The sequence below is a fragment of the Brienomyrus brachyistius genome, chromosome 10, assembly GCF_023856365.1.
Source record: "Brienomyrus brachyistius isolate T26 chromosome 10, BBRACH_0.4, whole genome shotgun sequence".
NCBI lineage: Eukaryota > Metazoa > Chordata > Actinopteri > Osteoglossiformes > Mormyridae > Brienomyrus > Brienomyrus brachyistius.
The window spans coordinates 20,878,134-20,903,188 of NC_064542.1; the positions used below are offsets into that span (position 1 = coordinate 20,878,134).

The 25,055-nt window shown below is 51.0% G+C and overlaps 1 protein-coding gene across 2 annotated transcripts in view; it reads right to left on the bottom strand.

Annotated features, from left to right (window-relative positions):
- The window catches only part of LOC125750311 (A disintegrin and metalloproteinase with thrombospondin motifs 2-like), a 110,182-nt gene that overhangs the window by 67,987 nt on the left and 17,140 nt on the right, over positions 1-25,055 (bottom strand). For both annotated transcript variants that reach the window (XM_049027912.1, XM_049027913.1), the window contains exon 3: positions 4,872-5,028. In XM_049027912.1, coding sequence (XP_048883869.1) covers positions 4,872-5,028 — 157 coding nt within the window. The remainder of the gene's footprint in view (positions 1-4,871; positions 5,029-25,055) is intronic.

Below are 25,055 nucleotides of genomic sequence, written 5' to 3' on the forward strand. Positions count from 1 at the left end.
ACCGCAGGTGAAGGCATCTGGAAAACGCCCCCCCAGTGCGCCATCTGCCTTCCCATGTCCCCACTGCTGTGTCTGCTTGTCCGCGACATTCCCAGCATGCCTCAGGGCTCGGCCGTCGTCCCCGGCCCTGATGCTACCTGTCACATTCCATCCCAAGGCACCGTGCGGGGGAAGGTTGGGGCGCCACGCCTGTATGTGTGTGGCAGGGAGGGGGGTTGTGGGGCAACCGCCTTCTGAACATACGGTGTATGGCTGACATTTGAGACCAAGTTGTACTGTAACCATGACAGCGGCTCGGACAGAATACACTGCTTGCAGGCGACTGTTGGATGAATATTATGTTTTTGTGTGCTTATGCTTGGCTGCGTGGAGCTCTGGGTCTCTAGCTCAATAACAACCCCCCACCCCCAGTCTGTCTCCTCGGTCTTTGAGCAGGATATGTTAATAACACCTATCCTCAAGTCTGTTCTCCGCTCTCCACAACCACTCAACCTTTTCTTAAACCCACAATATGTTTCCTCTGCCATCAGCTCGCAGATACCAGAGCGGCGCAGCTCATCCCTGCATCCTCCCGGCTCCCTCTTCTGCGGACCCGGACCAGACTGCACTCCGGTCGGATGGGGTCCGGCTCTGGGGCTGGCTGAAGGGGCCCCCGCGGTGCGCTGGCGTGCACCACGGGGGTCATGACCTTGCTCTAGATTCGTCATGGCAACAGCTACTGTTGTAGAATTCCCATGGGTATCCCGCAAGAAGCAGGGCAGTGCTCATGTTCGGGACAAACCTCCGATTCGAACCAGCCCTACACTGCGGTTCTCATCCTAGAATTGAGCTGGAATTAACAGCCTCTTCCAGGACGTCACATTAGCCGATACAAAACTGCCCCTGCCAGGAGGGCCGTGTTGTCACTCTCCCCATTAGCCGAACACGGTTACTTCACTGTGGGCCCTCAACATTCCCGGGGCTCAGCTCACAAACCGCAGCATTTCGACCCGCTCTGTCAAACCTGATTCATCGCAAACCGACTCCCCCTGCTGGAGACGAGGGTCCTGCAGCGTTTCATTGCCGTTACCAGGGCCAGAAGAGGCGCTCAGTGATCCGTCTTCCAGTCCCGCCTACGTGTCGTGTACACACACCCACAAAGACGCGCTCCCCCTCTCTGTCAGTCACTCGCTCTAACACAAAGGTGCCGTAAGATGACTCCCAACCACAAAGATAACGATAGCAAAGAAAGTGACATAATAGAGTATCCAGTCCCTTCCATCATCTCCGTATCGTGCTGTCCCTCGTCCCGGACATGCACGCTCTCGGCCGTTTATCTCAATAACCCTGACGGCTCGGCGTCGAGGATCTTAGGAGGAGAGAAGGATGAGGGATGAGATGAAAAACAGGTGACCAAGTATCGACAGGCAGAACAGCAGCTCTGATAAACCCCTGTACTGCTTGCAGAGCGCGCTCTAGGGAAACAGCAGGTAGGACATGGGAAAGCCCGGCAAACGGGGCACTTGGGTAATTGTGCCTCTGCCTGTGGCGGGCGTCCCAGACCGCGACATCGATCCGGTCCCTGCTTTTCATTAGCTAATAGGCAGCTTCAATAGACCGCGGCACAGTGCAATGATGTGTGTGCGCGCGCAGGTGTAGCTGTGTGTCTCGAGTGAAGGTGGGTGTGTTGGTGGGGGGCAAAGAGGAGCACACACACGGGAGGTGCGCCCTGCGCTCCGGCGTCGCTCAGTCTGTCTGCAGACCTGCCTAACTCTGCTTGAATCTGACTCCTTCCCGAGATCAACGGCGTTAGTTTCTATGGAAACCCTGACACGTTCCCCATATCCTCTTGTTGTTCCTTTATTATTAGATGTTGTGGAGTAGACGCCTCAGAATAGATCCATCTGTCCTTATTATCCGAGTGCAAACATGCACTTGTCCGTCCTCACTGGCGCCCCTTGGCCCGCCTCATTAAGCAGCCGGTCGTGCCATTGCAGCAATACCCCCCCCACCTCCCGCCGCGCCCATGTCCGTCTGCGTGGCCATCGAGTGCCCGGCTCTTGCTGGTTATGTTGTGGCCCCGTGGAGGACGGTCTTGGAGAGTGACAAGAATCAGAGAGCCTGCGATTAGCCTCTGAACGCCAAAAGTTATGGCCGAGTCTGGTCAATGGTGATATATATACAGAGGAACGTCCTGCTTGCCCAAAATAGCATCCCGTCAAGGGTGCTCCCCTACCGCGCACCCTCAGACTAGATTCACCTCATTTGTAAAAACACATGGATGGATGGTACCCCTTCATGCTCTACAGCTCCTGAAATGTGTGACGACTGATATTCCCATTTCTGTGCCAGGTTCGATGGCTGAGAGTTTATTATCCATCCTCGAGAGGACCCACAGGTACCATCAGGCAATTTTCACGGCCACACTGCTACCTGTGTGTGTTACCACGGCCTGTCATGATCAGCCTACCTGCCTCGTCCGCTTTCGCGAAGACAACTGACACGCGATATAAATCACTCGCCGCAGTGCAAATGTGGCCTCGTTCGAAGCTCGACAGGCTCCCTTCATGACTGTCAGGGGAGGGTAAGTTGATACCGCGCCATCTGGCACGACCCGCTGCAGGACCCACAAGCCTAAAAGGAGCATTGCTCGCTGTCCACTGCCCAAACCGGAGCCCTGGCACCCGCAGTGCCTCCCTAGAACCCCAAGCCAAATCACACTGAAGGTGAGGCACAGGATACCTACTAAGGGATGAGCCTCAAGAGCGGAGAAGCCCTTTAAATAATTAAGGCGCCAGGTTCTCCATTTCCTCCAATTAAGTTACGTGGAGAGCAGTGGCCGTCTCCTCTGCAACTCGATAGTCCATTACACACAACATGAAATACGATGTTAGCGGGCGTGCCCCGCACACAGGAAGCTCCCGACTGAGAGCACAAGCTTAGCTCCGCCCCCAACTCTCTGTGGGATGCTGTGCTTGCCCTTCGCCTTGGGCCCCTCCTGGTGGAGACGCAGGTAATGGTGAATCGCCTTCACTCCAGGCACCGGTTGGCGTGGAGACCGCTACAGCATTATGCCCAAGACAAGGGGAGCGACGTGAAGGACTATGCGGGGGAGGAGATCCTCACCACCCACCCGGTCATGGAATCTTCCCTCCTCTCCTGCTTTGAAGAACATTATCTCCCAGGGAAATACAAACAGAGAAGGCAAAGGCTGACATGACAAAGGCGGGTGGAAACGTGAGAAGGGGCACTTTCCGGTGGAATGCGCGAACACGAGACACGGGCCTTAAAAGACCTGCTGATAAGAGACGAGCCCAGCGACAGGAGGCAGAGAAAGGCAGTCCCCGACATCAGGAGCGAGGGGAGGGTCACTGCAGGCAGCAGGCGGTGATATCTGGGGGGGGGGGGGGGGGGGGGGGTTGGGAAATACCTGCAATCTTTGAACATGGGGTTTCACAAACTGAAGGCATCGCTAGGTTTCCCAGAGATGATTCAGCTGGCTACAGCTGATGTGTATACATCACGCCACTCTGAAAAAGACCAGGACTACTCCAGATCTAAGTGGGAAGGGTGTGAGCTGAATCTCCTGTCCTGGAGAGAGTGGGCTGTAACCTCACCCTGATCAGTAATCCTCCCAAAGAGCATTCATGCCTTCTCACTTGACAAGGGTCACCATCGCCAGCTGAAAGACGATTGGCCCAGGAGTGCCCCCTTTAATCATCGATTCAAAACCTATCATTGGCTAATGATAAGGTTGGCCCCTCTGTGTAAATTAGGGCCCCACTTATGTCTTCCATCAGACGCAACCTGCCCCACATACCCCCCGCCCAGACCAACACTGTAATCATTACAGCTTCATAGCCACTGTACCCAGAACAGCTAAAGTAGCTCATGATTCCACAAAGAATTTAGGCATAGATACTCACACTCAAGTGATGTACGACCAAAAGTACAGACACAGTGACTTTCAATCCCCAGTCGTAACCCCAACGATAAATATATTAGGATTCAAAAGAGGGGGTCAAAAGACAAGTCGATAAGTAGGAACCGACAGACAGTCACTATGTGCAGTAACAACAGACAAACGGAAAAAGCAGCACAAAACCAATAAAATGCTCCCAATGCACCCAGAGTGAGGCACAGGAAAGTTACCAATCTCAATCCCAATCCCAATCCCAATCCCAATCCCAAAGCAGCCAGCGGCTCGCAGCAGCTGGAACGACTGGACGATGGCACCATAAAGTATAATCTCAGTATTAGCATGGACAGCTGGAGCCGACAGGGGCAGAGGGGGGGGGGGGGGGGGGCGGCCCGAGTAGACAGCGGCCCGCGGTCAATGCCGTCTGCCAGTTACTCCCCTCAAACAGGCAGCATTAAGACCAGAGAGAGGCAGCGTGGGTGTCCAAGGCCTGACCGCGGCCAGCAGTTACGAGGTTTCACCATGTGGGGGCGCACATGGTGTAATTCTACCCAAGTCTGTGTCTTCTTGTGTCTTGTCCATAGTAAACATTCCCAGGCCCATCAGTAACCTGACAGCCCTTTTAGGTTGTAGGTGTCTGCCCCACCCCCTCCCCTCTTTTTATTTTGCCTCCCCCATCTGGAGTTCTCTCCCCAAAATAAAGTCTCCATTTCATGCAATTTTTTTCACACATACCCAGGGGTAAATTATTACAGTTTCAGCCTCACCAGGCAAACACATGCGAAACGATACCATTGCACAAGAATTTAAAAACAAATGCTGCAATTACCAAATATGCATCATTTAATATTTCTGAAGGAAATGAAAGTTAAACTTTAAAGTTACCTATTTAATATTGCATATGGTTTAAGCAAAAGTCCGCAAAGGAAGAAAAAAAAAATGCACAAAGTAAACGAGTAGAGAAGAGACTGACCTTGGGCGTAGAAATCGGCCGTGTGATTGGCCGGAGGCGTCTTCACGGCCGCCGAGCGGTAGACGACGTGCGTTCGGCCCACCTCTTCCTCCGAGCGATCGCCCCGCTCCAGGGGCTCGATGAAGAACTCCTCCTGCTCCGTTCGAATCATGCCAGCCTGGAGAAGAGAGGTGACCATGTTAGGCGCTTCAGCGTGCCTGAGGAGTCACTACTGCTTTTAACCTGCAGTTAGGGGGCCGGGTGCTCCACGAAAGGTGAATCCCGCCCCGTCGCCGTCTCAGCGAAGCCTCGTCTGAGCTCTGACAATGACGGCGAGCTCGCATACAGTATGCCAGGATGCCACCCAAACACCCTCCTCTGAGTCATTAGCCGCCGGCTGTAATTGCGCTCACCGCCGGGCTCGCGCGCCGCATGATCCACGCTGCCGGCCAGGCGTGCCTGAGCTCCCGTGTCTGCCCGTGCATCCCCACACGTGCCACTTATGCATGCATGCATGGGCGCGCCTCTGTTTACATTTCGGTAATATAAAGTAGAAAATATTCCCAGATAAACATAAGCAGCACTCTGGGAATGCCCTGAAAAAACACACCCTTTTTCACACCCTTATCAAACACGCTTCAGCTCCGACCTATTTCTGTTCTGTTCGTTTGAGGTTAGGGTTAATAACCTGTGTTAAGATAAGAGGACATGCCCTGCAGGATAGGGACAGGAGTATGTGCTGGTGTGTGTGACATGGGGAGAGGAGGCAGCCAGCCTGGGTGCCGGCCCCAGCTCCAAAACACAGTGTAGGGCAGTTCTGCCACTTCTCACTGACTGTACAATATTTCAGAGTCAAACGGGGGCCTTCCGTGGGCACCTCAGACAGACACCTCAAGCACCAGCCGCATCACCCCCCCGCAGTGCCTTCTCTCTAGGGGATGTCTGGCCAGCAGCTCAGCGGATTCATTCCCATGTCCAACCAAAGAGCAACAAAAATAAAGCGACATGACCCAGGTCCGTACGTGGAGCTATGCGGCACTGGAACCTTCTGAAGAGGGAGTCAGCGCACCAGAAGTGGAGATAGAGAGCGAGAGCGATGCAGCCTTCCTCACATGCATCAACGGGCCCCCCATAGGTGTACAGTGAGTCAGCCCCACTGCCCTGCTGCAAGTACCTGTCCAGCCAACGGTCACCTTGTCACAGTGTAGGAGCCCCCCCCCTCCGATTTCGAGATGCGCACTCAAACATGCAGTGCCCCCGCACCCCCTCCCCCCCCCCCACAATACTTGCATCATCAGGACTGTATCTGAGTCTGCCAGTGACTCTGCTTGTCTGCTTCCTGGTCTGATTTTGATGGCGTAGGGTTATTGCCCCACCGGTTGCCGCCCTGTGTATTTTTTTTGTTGTTTACATGACCACCCTCCGCCCCCCCCCTCAAGCCCCGATCTGTTCCCAGCATGCCCTGCGTCTTCGGTCAGGTGACCCCTGCAGGATGTCTGTCACCTCTGCAGCCATGACACCAGGCGGGAGCTCTGGGAGGGCGTAAATAAACATGTCAGCATGAGAGCAGCCGCTAACACGCCCTGTCATGCGATTCTGTTGCTCCGCTGCGCACACACGGCCACCCGACACACAAGTGCCACGCTCCCCAATTCCATCTGTCTGCTTAGAAGATGCATAATTACCACATCCCAGACTTGGTGGCTCGGGACTAGGGGATTCTGGGTAAAAAATGGACCTGGTGTGCTGATCGGCGCTGGAATGGCGTCCAGTCTGGGGCAATTCCCAGGATAGGCACCAGGGATCACTGCTGCCCCCTGCTGGTTAAGTGGTATGGAAGACACACACCTACTTTTATTCACACATTAAAATGTTCAAAACGAGTGAGGGAATGAGGGGTGAAGCAGGGGGCCACCAGCCCCCCTCCTTTAAATCTGCCCCTCTCACACTCCCCAGAAACCCCTGTTGTACCTTTGAGGTAGGTACTCACCTGAAGTACTCCACACAAGGGTTGAGGGTAAAATGACGAGCTGGTCAGGGAGTGAAGGATAAGTAGGTACATGTGAAGAGGAACTCCCGTAAATGTTTGAGGATCAGATTAATTTTTTGGTCCTTATGCTACGCTTCAAACAGTCTGTTGAGAGGGAAGCATAAGCGCCGGTGCCTTTATTCCCAGCCGCTCTCTAAGCCGGCCGTCATAAAGCCACCGTCCCCTCCAGCAGGCATTCACAGCAGCGGCCGCAGACGACAGCATGCTGGCCGGTGGGTGCCGCATGCTGCCAGCCGCTCTGAAGCAACCCCAGCACGCACGCCCCCTACCTCCCGGCCTGACCTCTGGCACCCTGCTATTTCTGACCTCTGATGGGCTGTGAACTCCTATCCCCGCCGCCAACCTGCAGGCTCAGGCCGAGAGGTGAGAGAGAAGCAGGACTTCGAGTTCAGACGGGACTGGGAGGGGGCAGGGAATCGCTAAAGCCTTCTCTCTGCTACAGGGAGCCGGTGCTCACCTTACGCGATCCTGACCTAGCCATTATGACGTTAAGTCCCTACTGCCCCTGAACAGGGATATTTATACCACTTGTATTAATTAAACATAATTCAGTAACAGTATAAGCTGGTGGCTAAAACTGCGCATTATGCAGTGACGTGGCGGGGCTCCGGATCCCTGCTGTTTCATGTTTAAATGCAGACGCTGGAGGACTCTGACGCCAGCAGAGCATCATGGGGGGGCAGCATCCGGAAACGTCCTTGACTGGAAGTGGCCGGTGTGTTTTAATGCAATGTGGCAAAATGCAGCCGTGGCCCCATCTCTGTCAATAATAATTAAAAAATAACATGGGGCGGGGCCAGAAGGAAGTAGCTACATATCTGTTTCTGCCTTGGGGGGGAGGGGGGGGGGGGGCACAGTGCTCTCCCAGGGGTGCCTGGCTAAGGGAGGAGTCAGCACACGCTGACCATGCAGGTGTGAGTGGGTGGAGGGGGCAGATGAACCGCACAAGGGCGCAGATATCAGACAGGGGGACAAAGTCATTAAAAGGTGACATCACACGAACTGCGCTTCATGGTCGCAGTGGAAAACTGAAGAGCTCAACATCTTGGCGCAAGGCAGAATGCCAGAGTGTGTGTGTTTGTGTCTGTGTACATGGTGAAGGGGGAGGGTTCACAAGGTAGGCTGTGTGAAATTAGGGGTTTGCTTACGTGTGTGATGAAACGTCCTCAGAATGACAGTAATAAAACACACACTGCTGGGACGGCTCCACAAAACAAATAACGTTTACAAGTCCAGCTGCTTCTCGGAAATACTAACCCTATGAGTGAAAGTTATGTGGGATGGGGCTGGGATTCATAAAAATGAGAACTGTGAACGTGTGAGTCACACTGGGGTTAGTGTGTCTGAGCAGGTCATGCCCAGGACATTGTGTGTGTGTGTGTGTGTGTGTGAGTGTGTGTGTTTGGGTCATACCCAGGTCAGTGTGTGTGTGTGTTTGTGTGTGTTTGGGTCATGCCCAGATCAGTGTGTGTGTGTGTTTGTGTGTGTGTGTGTGTTCGGGTCATGTCCAGGTCAGTGTGTGTGTTTGGGTCATGCCCGGTTCAGTGTGTATGTATGTGTGTGTGTGTGTGTGTGTGTTTGGGTCATGCCCAGGTTGACGGGTGCCTGTGAGTTTACCCTGATGCATCACAGTGACTCTCTGAAACAGAGACACGCCACATACACTCCCATCCACACCGTTCAGCACACTTTAAAGCACAGTAAGGTCAGCGAGGTGTCTCTGATCCTTGGCCCAGTTGGGTTCCGGTCCATCCCTTTCAGGCCTCTTCGTGATTGCAGAAGAGGATGCCTGTGATTTCACTGTGAACATATTTTATTTCTCTAAGCCCAATCCGGGCAGCAGATGTCCTGTGATTTACTCCCTAAGAGACTTAGTACCTCGATCCCGTATCCATCCCAGCAGATGAGGGGAAATGCCCCTGAGGGACCAACAGGCGCCCCTCCCCCGCCACTAACTGCAGCGTACCACACAATTATTATCCAGCCAAACACCGGCCATTTGAGTAGGAGCCATGCTTTTTGTTATTGACTTCCTGTGTAATTGGCATGTTTCAGCCCGACGGAGGGTCCATTAGGTGTGTGTGACTGAAGTGGTCGATTTCAGCTCAAGGAGGCAGAAGCATGAGGGGAGCTACGGCGCCTTACGGATGCATGCAGGCACGCTGACCTCTCACTATGCACAGATCAGATGGGCTTCACTGCCGAGGCCACATCTGGAAATAGGCGGTCCTCCGCTGGCGGTCCGCCACCACCTGCCAGATGTTCTGAGCCAGGGTGCGGCAGGGAAGGCAAGGGCCAGGTGCATGACAGGTGTGCTGAACGTTTTTGCGCAAATAACAGCCTGAGTTAGGAGTTGTTTTCATCTTGATTAATGCCGCACCCCTCCCTTCCTCTTTCTCTTTCTCTCTTTCTTCCTTTACCTTCTCTGCTTCTCAGATCACTAGTATTACTTCTTTACATGGCGTGGAAAGTTCCGGACTCAACTCCAGCCAGGACATTAGTCCAAAGCACTGAAAGTAACCTGGGTGGCAGAGGCCAGGGGAGCACATGATGATAGAGGGGCCAGGAACCAGGACCCATGTGGTCAGTGGTGCCGTGACCCACCTCCCAATGTGACCCCACCTGCCCCAAAAAAAGCCCGGCATGGGGATCTGTGTGAAGCAAGAGGGGGGTTGTTCTCAGTCTAAAGTTTATTTGTTATAGGGAATATTTCTGGAAAGCAGAGCAGAAAGCACAGCATGACCGCAGAGTGGAGGACACAAACGACGGCATCTGAATGGTTCTGTGGGTCTCACTCCTATGGAAGGGATGTTATATACATTAGTGGAGGTCAGCAGTCGTCGAGGGACCAGCAATGGGCCATACATACGGTCAGGGGTCATGTGCTGACTTAAGGAAAGGGGAGTTCTAGAGAATGCCAACTGAGCAGCATGAGCTGAACAAAGCGGTGTCCAGCACAGTGCGGAATATCGTACACAGAGCAGTGTGTCCTTCACAGACCGGTGTGTCCTTCACAGAGCAGCACAGACCAGTCTGTCCTGGACAGAGCAGTGTGTCCTTCATAGACCGGCACAGACCGGTGTGTCCTGGACAGAGCGGTGTGTCCTTCACAGACCGGTGTGTCCTTCACAGAGTGGCACAGACCGGTGTGTCCTGGACAGAGCAGTGTGTCCTTCACAGACCGGTGTGTCCTTCACAGAGCAGCACAGACCGGTGTGTCCTGGACAGAGCAGCGTGTCCAGCATAGAGCTGCATGTCCCACGCAGAGTTACACAGAGTGGCATGTATAGCACAAAGTACCGTGTCCTGCACAGATAGGTATGTCCATCACGGTCCTGCACAGAGCAGTATGTCCAGTACGGAGTTACATATTATGGCATATGTAGCACAGAGCAATGTGTCCTGCACAGATTGGACTGCCCAGTACAGAGCTGCACATACTGATGTGCTCTGTACAGAGTGGTGTGAAAAACACAGAGCAGTTTGTCTGGCTGAGAGCTGGTACAGAGTGCAGGGGTGCACAACACAGAGAGGTGTGTCCAGCACAGAGAAGCGTGCCCAGCATAGAGCTGCACAGATCAGTGTGACCTGCACAGATTGGCATGATCAGCAGAGCTGCACAGATCAGTGTGACCTGCACAGATTGGCATGATCAGCAGAGATCTGCATAGAGTGGCATGTCCGGCACAGGGTGGTCTGTCCTCCACAGATCAGCGTGTGTCCAGTATAGAGTGGCATGTGCTCCACACTGCAGCATCTCTGGCACAGAGTGGCACTTCCTACGCAGTGGCAGGGCAGTGTTAGCTGGTGCTGTGCAAGGCCATTTTTGACATCTGAGACCCGATGGAACAAATGCTGAAACACCATCATGCTTAGACCTGAGGTGTTCTGTGCAGGGAAGCACTGATCTGATCCCTGGAGAGAGGGATGGACAGCAACGCAAACATGGCATCCAATGAGCCGAACCCCAGTATGAAACCTGCACCAACTTAAGAGTGGGTTACTGATCTGGGTGCATATGGGGAAGAATGTGTCGGTGGGCTGGTGTTTCTGAATATCCCTCAATCAGTGACCCCAGCTCTCACCACACACCGGGCAAAACTCCCAACCTGGAATCTGACAGTCAGCAATTCGCCAAGACTTTTTATTTATTTATCAGTATTTCTGGAACGGAAATGCCGCCAATCGACAGGCAGAAGGGCCTATTCGTGAAGGAACCCAGCAAGCTGAGATATTTATGTGGTGTCTAGCATGCAGCATGGTGCCTGACTCCATGGGAAACGCCCTAACCTGGCCCCGGTATCCTAGCAACAGCAAGAAACCCACCAACCCCCTTCGCTAGGAGAGTGACACCCGGAGGGAGGGGGGGGGGGATTGGTGGGCGGCACGGAGAGGAATCAGAGCAGGTCTCGATGAAGCGGTCGGGGCATCCTGCTGCATGGATGAAGCCGCCTCATGCGAGTCGAAGGCATAACCCCCCGCCACCCCCAAACACGGAAGCAGCTCATGGATCACAGGATCTGCCCCTGGCGTCTGAGTTGTGCTTCCCAGTCACTCAAGTGGCTGCTCCACATAAATTCGGCTAATTAACAGGGGGGGAGTGTGACTAATTGGCGGCATGAAGACGAGGCACGGCGGCCTGATGCCGACCCAGAAGAGACCAGCAACTAGACGCTCTGGTGAAACGTGACGACCTCACTGCCACCAGGAGGCGCTGCACGGACTCCCTAACCCTTCACGACGCACCCCCCCCTACAAACACACAGCGTAAATACAATTCATATTCCTACTCCAGTGTCAGGCCACTGAAATCCATCACCACGCCAGTGCAATGTCATTCATCCGCTGACACTTAACATATCAACCTCACTAAAGGCTAATCTGTGCTGAAACACGCTCATTTTACAGCGTAATTGTGGTACACAGATTGGTAAAAAAAGAAAAAATATGTAAAGGAAATAACATAAATTATGCATTAATACTGATTAAGAATGAAACCAGAGCACAGGTATAATTTAAACTGCAAATGTCTCACAAATACGTGTTCATTAAACATACTAATAGTAAATATCGATCGATAGGCTACATATCGGTGTGTCTTTCTGCTTACACCCCGCAAGCTGGAATGTTCCAGGCAATGCTGGTATATGTTGACTGAACAGAGGCCAAACTCTCTAGCATAATTAAAACCTACAATATACATCAAATACAGCTTTGGAAAAAATTAAGATTATTTTTAGTTTCACTCATTTCTTAATCAATAGGTATGCTTCTGTAAAAAATATACATTTTCTTATAAACTCCAGCCTGCTTCTCATAGATGAAGGGCTTCTTCCCTGCTTTATGGCTCTTCAGTCTTCCTTCTGTGAACCTGTTACGAAATGCCCAAGCTCTGCACTTCACACGACTTAACGTTTCCCATTCTTTTTGAAGGTCACTCGAGGTCATCCTCTGATTTCTGAGGCACTGGCAGATAAGTTGACAGTCATCTCTGGCATTAGAAAGTCGCCTCTGCCCTCTACTTGGTTTCTGGCCGTTCCCATTGCCTCCCGCTTCACCTTGTTCTTGTGTACTGCTGTCTTAGAATTTCTGAGCCTGGAACCAACCTGCTGCTCAGTGTAGCCTTCTGCCAGCAGAACCAGGATGGATTAAACCAGGGTTTAACAATGCAGATTCTTAAAAAAAAAAATATGGAGTGGTCTCTTAATTTATTCTAGAGCTGTAACTCAGCTCAGTTTATACTCCACAAGCGAGAGACGCTTGTTACATCATCACAGATCTTTCAGTTATACCAACAATGTTATCAGTGCCAGTATCCGCGGTCTAAGTAACAACAATTCAACTTCACAGATTATTCAACTTCAGCTTAATATTACTGGAGCACCGTTATTGATCTGACACTAGACAGATCAAAAAGTCGTTCACAGGAAAGGCACTCCACTGAGGCAGTCAAAGAACAGAACCAGGCGATATTTGGAAGTGGCAGCCCCCCCTTCAACGAGGGACCACACATACTTCTCCACGGCCCACCAATTATTCTCAACCATTGATTATTTTTTAACAAGTAACTCCATTATACCTGATGTTTCCAATACCACAGTTCACCCTGTTAGCATCTCATGCTGCTCTCCAGTCAGCCTTTACCTCAATAATAAACGCTAAATACAAAGCACAACCAGGTGGAACTCCGCAACAGTTCTACGCAGCGACAATGACTCCAACACAGCGTTCGGAAAAGTCGGGCATCCTTCTTGGAAATGAATGATTCTCCAGAAATACCTTCCATGTTACTCTGGGAAATGGCAAAAGTAAGGGAAACCATCTCTTACTCGGCATCCAAGAAGACAGAAACAGAACTGAAGAAATAAAAAAAGGTAACATAATTCATACATGGCGTCCATACACAAAGGAAAAAGCAAGGCAAGGTAGATCTGAAATGAGGATATTATCAACAAGATGTAAGCGCAACAGAGAACAATTTGAACAACCTGAGGTGACTCGACAGGAAAGGTCAGCACGACCCACAGCGAAACGTCTCCTTTAACACATATTCCAACCACATGTTAAACAGCAGCAATCATAAATAGAAGCTTCTGTAAGACGAATAACTCTCCCCGAATGAATGCGAACACAGATACGAGGAAATGGTGGAGAGTGCTGCCCCATTGAGTTCCTAAAGCAAATCTGGTGAACGATTTCACCACTATTTACTAACACAGCAAAACAAACAAACTCTTTACTCTTCCCCCGCATATGAATGCGGCCAGATTCTCAGCACTGCTTAAGACAAACAAAGACCCAGCCCCCTGTTCGAGCTACCGCCCACTATCACTAATCAACACAGACATCAAAATTATATTAGCAAACCATTAAAAAAAAAATCTGACTCAACTCCGATCTCACCCACCATCACTGAACTGGCTTCATTAAAATTAGAGCCGCTTCATACATACTTTCAATCTGATTCATTCTGTGAAACAGGAAAAAAAAAAGAAGCATATGACAGAATCGACATTCTTATCTGGGACACTGAAAAAGCTGTTTTCCGAGAATCATCCCTTCGATGGATTAGGCACTGCCTGGGCTGCAGTCATGACGGTAAAACCTCACTGAACTTCAAACCACAGCGAGGGAGCAGGCAAAATGCCCACTCCCTCCACCACTATTTACACTGTGGAGGGCCGCTGCCTCCAGCCGTAGGTCACAATCACAGCATCATTGGCATAATCCTCTGATTCACAAGTATGCGGATGCGGATGATGGACTAACTTTTCCACAAAGTCTGGATTGTTTTTCTTTTAAAGAATTAAACTCATCTCTTCTTACTGGGAACCTTCCATTCGCCGTAGGTAACGTCGTATCTCACGGGTAACAAATATCTCCTCCAAATGATCAAAATCAGTACTTGAAATATGGAATACAATCTGAAGTGCTATTATAGGGCATACTGCAAACGTGAAAATGAGTATAGTAAATATGGTTAATTATTGATTCACAATAATTCCAACACAGCCTGGCAAATTCTGGTTCAATCCATCTTTAAAACGCACGCATACACACGCGCAGCCTTGCGTAAACCTGCATTTGCGTTTGGGGCCAGAACGAGCAAGTGCAACTTGATTTTGGCATATCGTGATTTTTACAGCACAGTACAGGAACTGTACCTGTATGGTATCTGCTTATTGTAGCTGTCCATACACCCGATAATTTCCTACTGCCTCTAAATCAGTGTATATCACATACTATGGACCTCGGATGCACCGTAAATGCAACCGGATCTGACTCTTAACACTTTTAATCTGACGAATAATACTTTTAAGGTATTTAAAAAGGGACTTTGCGGGACATAGCAGTGTTGCAACTGTTTGCATCTGCAGTCACTGCGGTCCGACCGGTTCAGCTGGAATGCCTGACCGTCTCTCCAGAGCTCGGAAATGTGAGCATCCGGAGTCTCCATTTCCAAAGGAATAACGCCAGAAAAGGCTGGCGAGCTGGCAAAAAAAGAAAAACACCTTCCAATACTTTTTGAATTTTAAACAGCGTCTTTCCCGCACTGTTTTGCCGAGTTTTGAGTTTTTGTTCTCTTTTTTTTTGGTGGGGATCAAAGACGAGAAATTAAGCAAATAATTTAGTTGGTTATCGGACAGAGAAGAACCGTGAAGAGAAACAAAAAAGAAAAAGAGAAAAATTATGATAGTTGCAATTAATCCTCTGGAGTATTGGCAAAAGATTGCATGAGCAAATAAGTAACACAAATGTAACATGTTTAACACATCTAGCGAAAAGTCTGCATTCTGGAAGATTAAAAAGTCTCACTCTCGGTGTCCGTAAGCCTCTGTGAGGTGTTCGCATCTTGTCGCGATCCTTACCATTACACTTTTAAAGGCGTGCAGTGGAGGCAATACGGGGGGAGGAAGGAGGCCCTGCTCTCCTGCATTACTGCTGTGCTGCGTCACTGCATTACTGGCTCTGATAAGCGCTCATGCGCCCAGCTGCCAGGTGGAACCCGGGTCGTGTGTTCCAGCAAATTCCATCCGCATGCGAGTCTGCGAACCACCATCTTGTGTGAGCTTTGTGGTGAAACAAATGAGCCAATGGGGAAAGGATGGAACGTTGGCTAGCGGGTTCCCAACAGGAGTACGCAGTGGGGCACCCGTGGGGCGCTCTGTGATGGACCGTCCCCAACTGTGTGCTCTGTGCTTCCAAAGACGGGTTAGAGAGAGCCTGGAGCCTAAGTACTGATTAAGCGGTTATGGAGGATGGGTGGATTAGGGTACAGAAGCACAAACTGCAGGCATAAGGGGGATTATCAGAGACTAGCCATGAAGCTGTCAGACAGGCGACACGACACGATGTATAGTAACTGGCAGCACGGAGTGTTTGCGGGCTGATTCTAGGTCACAGCACACAGCGTTGGGCACGGAGGCCGAGTTTGAGGGCCGCACGCGAGGGCACGTACAAACTGATCAAGGCGAACTGTGGACCCAGAAATAAGCCTCATATATCTGGGATTCTGATCATGGCCTCAGGCTGGTCTTATGATGTGGCAACAGGGTGGTAAACCTGACATTCGGAATGCTGACACTGTGCCTGGAAGGGTTAATAGCCAAGATGGGGGCGGGGGGGGGGTGGGGGGTGGGTTTTCAGCTAGCAAACCATGCATGACAGATGGGAGTGGCATAGCCAATTAGATTCATACACCAGAAGAGGCGTCCATCAGCCCTGCATGGAGGGGGGGCTTGAGGGCCGCTGTGCTCCAGGGATGAAGTCCAACATGAGAAATAAATAAAAGTGAGGAGCTAACGTCGTTATATGAACAGGGTCTCCCGGGGACCCGGGGATACCGAGGAGACCACGACAATGCCGCTGGAAGCCATGCAGCTGCCTGGACCGCCACCTAGGGACGGAACGGCCCCTCTCTCATTATCCAGCCAGAAGCCCACCGGTCTGGCAGCTCTAATGAGGAGATTCATGGTGAAAACGATGACAGAGGTCAGCACCAGGCAATTAGGCAGAACGTAAGCGGCGCTGGGGCGTGGTGGGGCCGGCGCGCACGTCCACGTGTGTGCATGCACTGCGCACACACACCTTCTCTGCGTCACTCTCATGCGTGAGTGTGTGTGTGTGTGTGTGTGTGTGTGTGCAGCTCTGGCAGTGCTGAACGGGGAGCGGCAAGGTGGAGTCAGGTCAGGAGCTACCTGCCAATCATCCAGCAGCACGGCTAATGATGCAGGAGGACGGGGTGGGGAGGAGGTAAAACAAAGCAGTCCTGCAGCCACACCACACTTCCCCAGCGTCTGACTGGGAATCAGATCCAAGCCTCCTTGTCCGTGACTTCCAAGCAGATAGGATGAGGGGGCAGGGTGCTGTCAAGATGCTGATCTGCTCGGGGGGGGGGAGGGGGGGGTGGTGGGAGGCTTGGATGTGGGGGCAGCAGCACACTTGTACACCCTCCGGGGAAAAAAAAAAAACAGCAGAGCGACAGGCTGATTAAATTAGAAGAGCGATATTAAATTCTTTATTTGATCTTCCTGAAGGATTTATATTCCTCTACCTTTGGAGGATTTCAGCTGTGTGGCTGTTGAACCTGCTGGATTGAATCTTAATGGGCTCCCAATGAGGGAGGGCTTTGGACAGCGAGGGGGACACACAGCGGCAGCGGCGTGTTCTGCCAAGGATGGGCAGCCCCCGAAGAGCGCTCCAGACCCTGCCACTCCCCGCCCCCGCCGCTGTCATAAACTCCTGTTTATTGTTGGCCTTTGTTTCATTACCACTCTTGAATAATTCACACATTTATCAATAATTTAGCTTTAATTATCCCAGTTAGGCGACGCCTGTCCCTTTAAGAACACCAGGACCCGGTCACTGTGAGAGCCCCGCTGGTCCAGTGACACCATGCCGTGCCAGATCAGGGGTCATGGACGCCACAGCTAAGGGTAGCTGACGGGCAGCAAGGAGAAGGTTTCCTGTGGGCTGCACAGCATGTGCAGTCAGGAAGGAAACCCAGAGTGGCGTCTAGAGCCAGAGGAACGAACCCCCCCCCCCCACCCCCTTGCATTTTCCTGCCTCCTTCATGCTGCCGTCTTCCCAGTTCGCCAATCGGAATGTAAATATGGGGGGATGCTCCGTTCGATGCTGATTAACTACGTCTCCTACCCAGGGAGGGAATGCTGGCATGCTCTTAAAAGTTCCAGGCTCGTCTCACACAGTGAACCCCCCCCCCCCCCCCCCCCCCCCACCCCACCCCCACAACCTCACCGCGTCTGCAACGAGCAGGACTCTCATGGGAGTCTCCAGGCGCGATCGATGCTTCTCCGGTTTGCTCTCTTGTGGAACTGGCCGGCAATGCCCACCATCGACCGGCCGGCGGAGGTGGGGGGTGCAGAGTCTCCCCCAGTCAGAAGCGGGCATTTACCACCTCCAACCAACCCTGGGCAGGGATCTGCGACACAGCTGCAATTGATTTGGACTATTGTGAGCTCGGCCCCTTCGACGGGCCGGCGACTCTCACAGCACCGCGGGTCCCATCGCTTAAAGGAGGCTGCGGCTCCAAGGGGCGGAGCCGTGGTCCGCCTCCGCCAGTGACTGAAAGCAGCGAGAGCGCCGACTCCACTGAAGTGAGCCCGCCATTATGTCGAAATGCCAGACACTCGACATAAATGGGTCGCGGACAAGTAAGGGTACAATTTACACAGCTGCAATTTATCATTTAAAATAATTCACGGTTACGCATGAACAATTTGTAAAAATGCACTGCGACTATCAATTTTTTTAGGCTTAGAGCGTGAGTATAAAAGGGGTCAATTTAGCTACACGCTGCCTCTGTGCTTGAGTATTAATTTGGAGCGGGAAACACAGTGATAAAAATGAAGGCACGTTTCTGGGGGGACTTCCCAGCCTATATAACAGGCACTTCAAAGAGCTGTAATCACTGCCGACTCATAAACGAGCCTAATTACCGCGACCGGTTCTTTCTCCGCCCCATTTCCCGCCACACACAGTCACCTCTTCCTCTGCCCCTTGCTGCTGCCGGAGGAGCTTCCAGTGCCCGTGGCTGGACCGATTTAGGATCCCCTCGCAGATGCCCCCTGACTGAGAAGACCGAAGCCTGAGGCCATGTAGAGCCTGAGGACTGAGGCTCTCTCCCGGAATACCCAGCACCAGGACCAAGGATCAAGTTACAGTCCATGTCTTTAATGCAATGTTTTCCAATCCGGTCCTCAGGGCCCCACAGTCCAAGTTTTTGCTCCCAACCGGGAGCTGGGAAGAAGCAGAAACGTGGACTGTCTGTGGGTACCTGAGGACTGGATTGGGAAACACTGCCTTAAAGGAATCATTCATCCCTTCATCCTTGCATCCATCCATCCATCCATCCATCCATCCCTTCATCCATCCACCCATCCATCCATGCATCTTCTAAATGCTCATCCTGGTCAGGGTTGTGATGTGGCCTGGAGTCTATCCCAAGCAGCATAAAGCAGAGATCTGGGGTACATCCTGGCTGGGATGCAGAGGAATCAGGAAAAGGCAGAGGTGGTGGGGGAGGCAGTGAATGCTGAAGCCATGTTAACGTTAATGGCCAATGACGCGGCAGAGTCGCTAGCTCTGCTGAAATATTAACCAGCCTTCACGGATGTGAATAATTCTGTCCTATAAAGCCAGACCTGCAGTGCCTGGAAGAGACAGGCTTCACATTTGACCCCATTTTTATTTTTTGGGGTGGTGGGGATGGGGCATATTTGTTCAGCGCATTCCTGCTCCTGAGCTGCCGATGTCACATCCAAGCGTCTGGAACTCGATGCTTGGCTGTCACATTTGCCCCCGCCCGGCCCCGCCCTCACCCCACCGTCCCATCATGCTTGTCAGGCAAAACAGGAAATCACAGGACGGAGTCCCTCGCACCCAGATGCCAATCAGTCGATCAAAACGATCGCAACTGGCGGTCCTGAAGAAGGCCCCAACAAAGCCCTTCCCCCAAGCAACGCAGCGAGTCGATTGCGCTGTGCCGGTCCAGCTGGGGAGGGAAACGAGATGAGAAAGTAACAGAAAGGGGGCAGAGTGGCAGAGGAAGTAGAGGGACACTCTGTGTGGCTCAGCGCCAGCAGCTCTGACACAAGCCTGTATTTATTCTGCCCTTGCGATGCCACCCCCAGCCAGTGCCAGGGAGAAGGGGGCAGCCTAAAAACTAAAGGAAGAGAAAAAAGGTCCCAAAACCTCGCATCTGCCTGTCTGCTAAAAGCACGCCTGGCTCCGTGCTCCCCAGCTCTGGCACCACCAGCTGCGAGGCTTCCCGCAACAACCAAAGATATTTTCCTTCTCGCTGGCCTTTAGAAACAAATGCGCCAGACTGATGACTCTTCTGTCATGTGTAGTAGCTCCTTTAACGTCTGCTCCTACACCAACACAGTTCCCCACAAGAATGCTGGCGGAGAAGCCGGCCAAACGCCCGACGGCCACAGGCGGTACTTGATGGATCTGTTTGTCTTATTTGGTTTTAGTCGCTCCGCTTGGACAGGGATGATGGGCAGAGTGGCAGGCACGGCACTGAAGAAATAACCAGCACTGCCATTTACGGCACTGGCCTGGCCAGAGAGAAAGACGCTGTCACACAATGTGAACTCCCTTCCCCCACCTGTAGGAGGCATAATTCAAATAACTGTGGAAAAACTGGACTTTCAGTACTAGACATACTGTAAGTTAACGGTGTAGCCTGGAATTAAAACAAATGCAGGAAACACGAAAATCTGGAAGTTATATCTTTTTTATCCGCTTCTAATCTTCTAAAGATCATGGATACAAAATTATAAACAAAACACAGCTCACCAAATTTTCATTGCTTTTAAATATTAAACATTTGATCTTGGTATTTTACAACGGATGATAAGAGCATAATGCAAAAATATGTGAAGTCTAACTTACATTTCTCGTTAACAGCACACTGTGCACACACAGCTAAATATCTCTGGGTGAAAACCCAAATCATCTCATCAAATCCTAAACCACAGCTCGGTGATCACCGGAGAACACACACACACACACACACACACACACACACACACACACACACACAAAACGTTACATAATCCGACATCTGCTGTAACATTTCCTCTTCGTTTTCAAATGGACCAGAGAGAAGTGATGAATTTTGTTCAGAGATGAGTTAGGGCACGTTAGCCCCCCCGCCCCCACCTCCTTTCTCTGCAGTACTCCGAGGCAGATGTTCCTATAAGCCTAGTCCCTTAGCCACACTGACAGATACATTTAAATATTTAACTGCTCGACGGACATCTCGCAGAGAAGCCTGACGGTGAGGCTGGAATGTGCTCCTTACGCTCGCAGCCAGGTCCCGCCCTCCCTACGCTAAACCCTGTGGTAAGACATGCTGAACAAAATCAATAAACAATAATAACACAATATATCCACTTAGGGGCAAATTCAAAATTATTACCCCTGGCTTGGCCACAGTGTTCTGACAAGTGGCCCTCTTTTGGGCATTGCCTAATGTGTCCTCGATGAGCTATTAGCACACTAGCAGACGCTGCCTACTGAAATCTGCAAGGGGGGGTGGGGGGGGGGGGGCAAGGGGGCACGGAGGGATTTAAGCCTGCCCTTCTATCCTTAAGCCCCTTTTAATAAAGCACTGGTCTGTGATAGTTCTGGCTCCAGGAGATGCTCTCAGAGGCAGTATGATTTATTCTCACTGACCACCCCCCCCCCCCTTTTTATAATTACCTAATGTTTCTGCTTGCTGCTATCAGTGACGGAATGGGGCGGGGGGGTGCTCTCCACGTGACCCACTTTCACAAGCGGCGGGGTGCTGAATCCACCGGTCCAGCAGTAAAGTAAATAGCCTTGTCCAGTAGCTAGTAATAGTGGGGTACAAATCACCAGATTGGACCCGTAATCTTAGTTCTTTATGGGGCGGGTCATCGCTGGACGTGGGTCAGGGCTCAGACACAGGGAGAGGGGCAGAGACAGAAGAGAAGGGAGATATATCTTTAGATGCCCTGTTTCAACCTTCCCACCAATCACACTCAACTAAGAATAAAAATTCACACTGCCACTGTACCTCCCAGATCTCCCATACCTCTGACCCTCTCTGCCCCCCCTCACACCAACTCATAGTCCCAGCGCCAACCCGGAAGCCCATCCTACACTGGGCATGGAAGGCCACCCAGGCCTCCACTAAGCTGTAAAAATCCACTGGCTGCAAAATGTGAGGAACCCATCTGCTCCCAGGCTCAACAGCTCCTGTAGCTAAAATCCCAAAACTGGGTCCATCCTGCAAGGCGTCCAGTTCCAACTAATGGCCTGCAGCTCCATTACTGCAAGCCCAACGACTCCCTTCATTAGCATCACAATTATGGTCTCTCACCTTAATCAAAAGCCAGTCTGTGTTCTCTATCTCGCAAAAAAACTGCTTTTATCAAATTTGTTGTTAGCAGTAATAACACTGCTTATGATGCGAGCCCTTATGCCTACCCAAAGATGTTACGATTGCAGAACAATCATTAATAGTGAGTGAATGTTTTATTAGGTACAAACTTAAAAGGAAGTTGACCCCTATTTTCTCCCCGAAGCGCCGAAATTTGTCAAGGCATGGAATAAAACATGCTATGAGAGAGCCCACGCCTACTCTATAGCTGTTACAAATTAGATGGCGGTAGATATGTTACTCTAAGTAGTTTGTTCCATCTCATCCAACAGATTGGATGAGATCTGGTGACTGGCGAAACCTCTGCAGTGAGCCGAGTCCCCGTCAGGCTCCCAGAACCATTCCAGCACAATCCTAGTCTTGAGGCACTGAGCATTAACTTGCAGTAAGCAAGCCTCCTTTCAGACAGACCCCAAGAAGAGCTGCATCTCACAGAGTTCCAACAACCCCGTGGCACTCGACCTGGTGCCTCACTCAAATGCAGGGACTCAACGGATAGCATTAAAAAAACAAGCCACACCTTCAACACGGGCCTGCAGTGCCGACACCTGACTGGACGGTTACACGGTCTTATGGAGCATTTGCCAAATTCTAGAAGAACAGCGTGAACCAAGACTCAACAGAACAATCTGTAGTGTTCGCCATTTCTGTTCCTTAACCTCGTGCGGGCAAACTTACTACTTTTTTTTTCTGCTGACAGGAGTAAAACTCTGCTGACAGCCACTACAGCTTGTTCATAATAATATACGAGTTGGGCGGTTTGATATCTGTTTTTCCAGCGCTCCCCTTTTACTGCAGCCTGTTATTGTTTTGTTTCAGCCTCCGTTTGGCCTCTGTGATGAACAAGCCGTTTCTGACCACAGCACTACCACTGGCTGGGCATTTTTTGGCCAGCGGGTCGCTTCCCTCATACCCATGAGGTCCATGCATCAAAAACCCAGTAGGGTGACCGTTTGAAAAACACACATATCGATGCCTCCGGCTCCGACTACTGTGCCCTTTTGCAAGTCCTTAAGTCCTTCCCTTTGGCCATTCTGCCTCAGCACACTCACTGAATCCCTGGATAATCGCCTACCTGTTTAAATTACATAGTCCGAAAATTGTGCTTAAATTTCAGTCTTCTGTTTCATTGGTGCAAAGTTCTCCTGGAGCAGAAAGATGGCGGATTCCCCTTCTGGGGATTTCTCCACTGGGGCCATAGGCTTCCCACAAATGATTCGCTGTGAGGAAAATCACATTGTGAGGGATCGCAAGAAATGGCACCTTTTACAAAGGACCATCTCGCAGTGCGAAAACTTTACCTCTTGCTTAACTCCACGGGTGCCCTAACCCTCATTGTTCACTTCGTTCCATCCCATGGCTATGATGATGTCTTTGAGTAGCCATCTGCCCAGTTAATCTTTGCTAAGGCTTGTCGGGCACTTAATTAGAACTTTGCTCTTCTCCTCTGAGAGATGCCATGGCTGAAATCAGTCTCTGATTAGCTGTGTCCCCTCCTTCCAGCCAACAATCTCTTGATGAGCGATAAACACACATTTTCCAACCACTTGGACGGCGTTAAAGCTACTTTTCTCGAGCGTCTGGAAGAGCTTGGCTTTCTCTTCGAAGTGTGGCGAGGTTCTGGTGTGAACGGGGCCCTCCTAATCTGATGGCATCCTGAGTGTTTATTTTATTTTGTAAATACCGTCGCAGCAGACGGAAGGGAAGATGCTAATTTGTCGAACCAGCGCAGTCAAGCTTGAGGTGTTAGAGACCAAAGCTCAGACTGAAGCTTCTGGGGATTCAACAGGGCCACTTATTTCCGCATCCTAACCAAAGGTGAATTCAGGTGTGTTCATTTGGCTAAGTGGCCCGTGTGGCCATTACCACCACAGTACATTTACTGCAAATTGCAAGTGGTAACATTAAGCACAGCTACTTCAACAGTAGGCTAATGCTACGTCTGCACCTTCCTGTCCTTAGAGCCAAGGGATCTGTGCTGGCCTGTCGTCTGGATGTCCCAGAGCAAGCAGGCTGCCTGGACAATGTGGAGAAGCGATTCCGTATTCACACCCGGCAGCCTGGAATCGAAACCCTACGGACACACACAAAGGTGCCATACCAGTGGTTCCCAATCCGGTGCTCAGGGGCTTGCAGACAGGACAGGTTTTTGCTGCCTCCCAGCTCCCTGCTCTACATCACGGCACCCACCCCAAATGAAAAGCCTAGTTCCATTCACAGGCAAACTCGCCAGAATGCATCTATAAATATTCAGAAAATGACAAACAAACTGAATAGAAATTGTTATCATGGTTCTGAGGATTCACATCCTTCTTTCATTATCTCCGCCCCCCCTAACCAAGACACACACACACACACACACACACACACACACACACACACACTTCTGTCCTTTCCCCTGCCCTATGGTTATCTGTGATTATTAATTCATAGTTAAATCTAAACTGTCTGGACAGTGGCATAGCCCAACGAACGGGTGTCATTTTCTGCTTGGGGTGTCTCCCCCCATGTAAACGCTCACCCGCCACAAATACAATACCCCTCCCCCAAGCCTCCCTGTTCTGGGCACAGCCTTCGTTTACAGGGTAGTCCCCATTGCGAATGACTTGCTTGTGGTTGAAACCAGCTTTTTCTTTTTTAAAAAAAATAAATATCTTAATATATGCAACGAACATGCCAATGTCCTTGGAAGCCAAAGTCACACAGTGTGGTCCGGACTGTTAATGTCCAGATTATTCACTTACCATATGAGTGGCCAGACTCGGCCAGGTTTCGCTGTATTTCATTAAACGTGCCAGCAGCAGCTGTCTTTCTCGTAGATCCGGACCCCGGAAAAGCCTGGAGTCGGCCCCGCCTTTCACAGCACGCCGCTTTCTTCCAGTCCGGAAAGAGACTCGCGTCCAAAGGCGACTTTTCAAGTTTCAGATTAACTCACATCAGAGAAACACCTTTGTCTAAAACGTCCATGAGACGAGAGCATTTCTGCTGAACGTTAACATATAGTATAGTCGCTGGTTTGAAGGTAATGCCCCATATTGCTTCATTAAGCGAATCGACTATGAAGAAGTGCAGACATCAGTTTCCAGATGCTGAACTGCTACATGTTGATTCCTTTGACAGGTGCGGGGGCTCAGCAGGTTAAGCCTCAACACGTGCAATTGGAAGGGTGCCGGTTCGAGTCCCGGGCTCGGCAGAGCAGCTACATGTCTACTACACCATC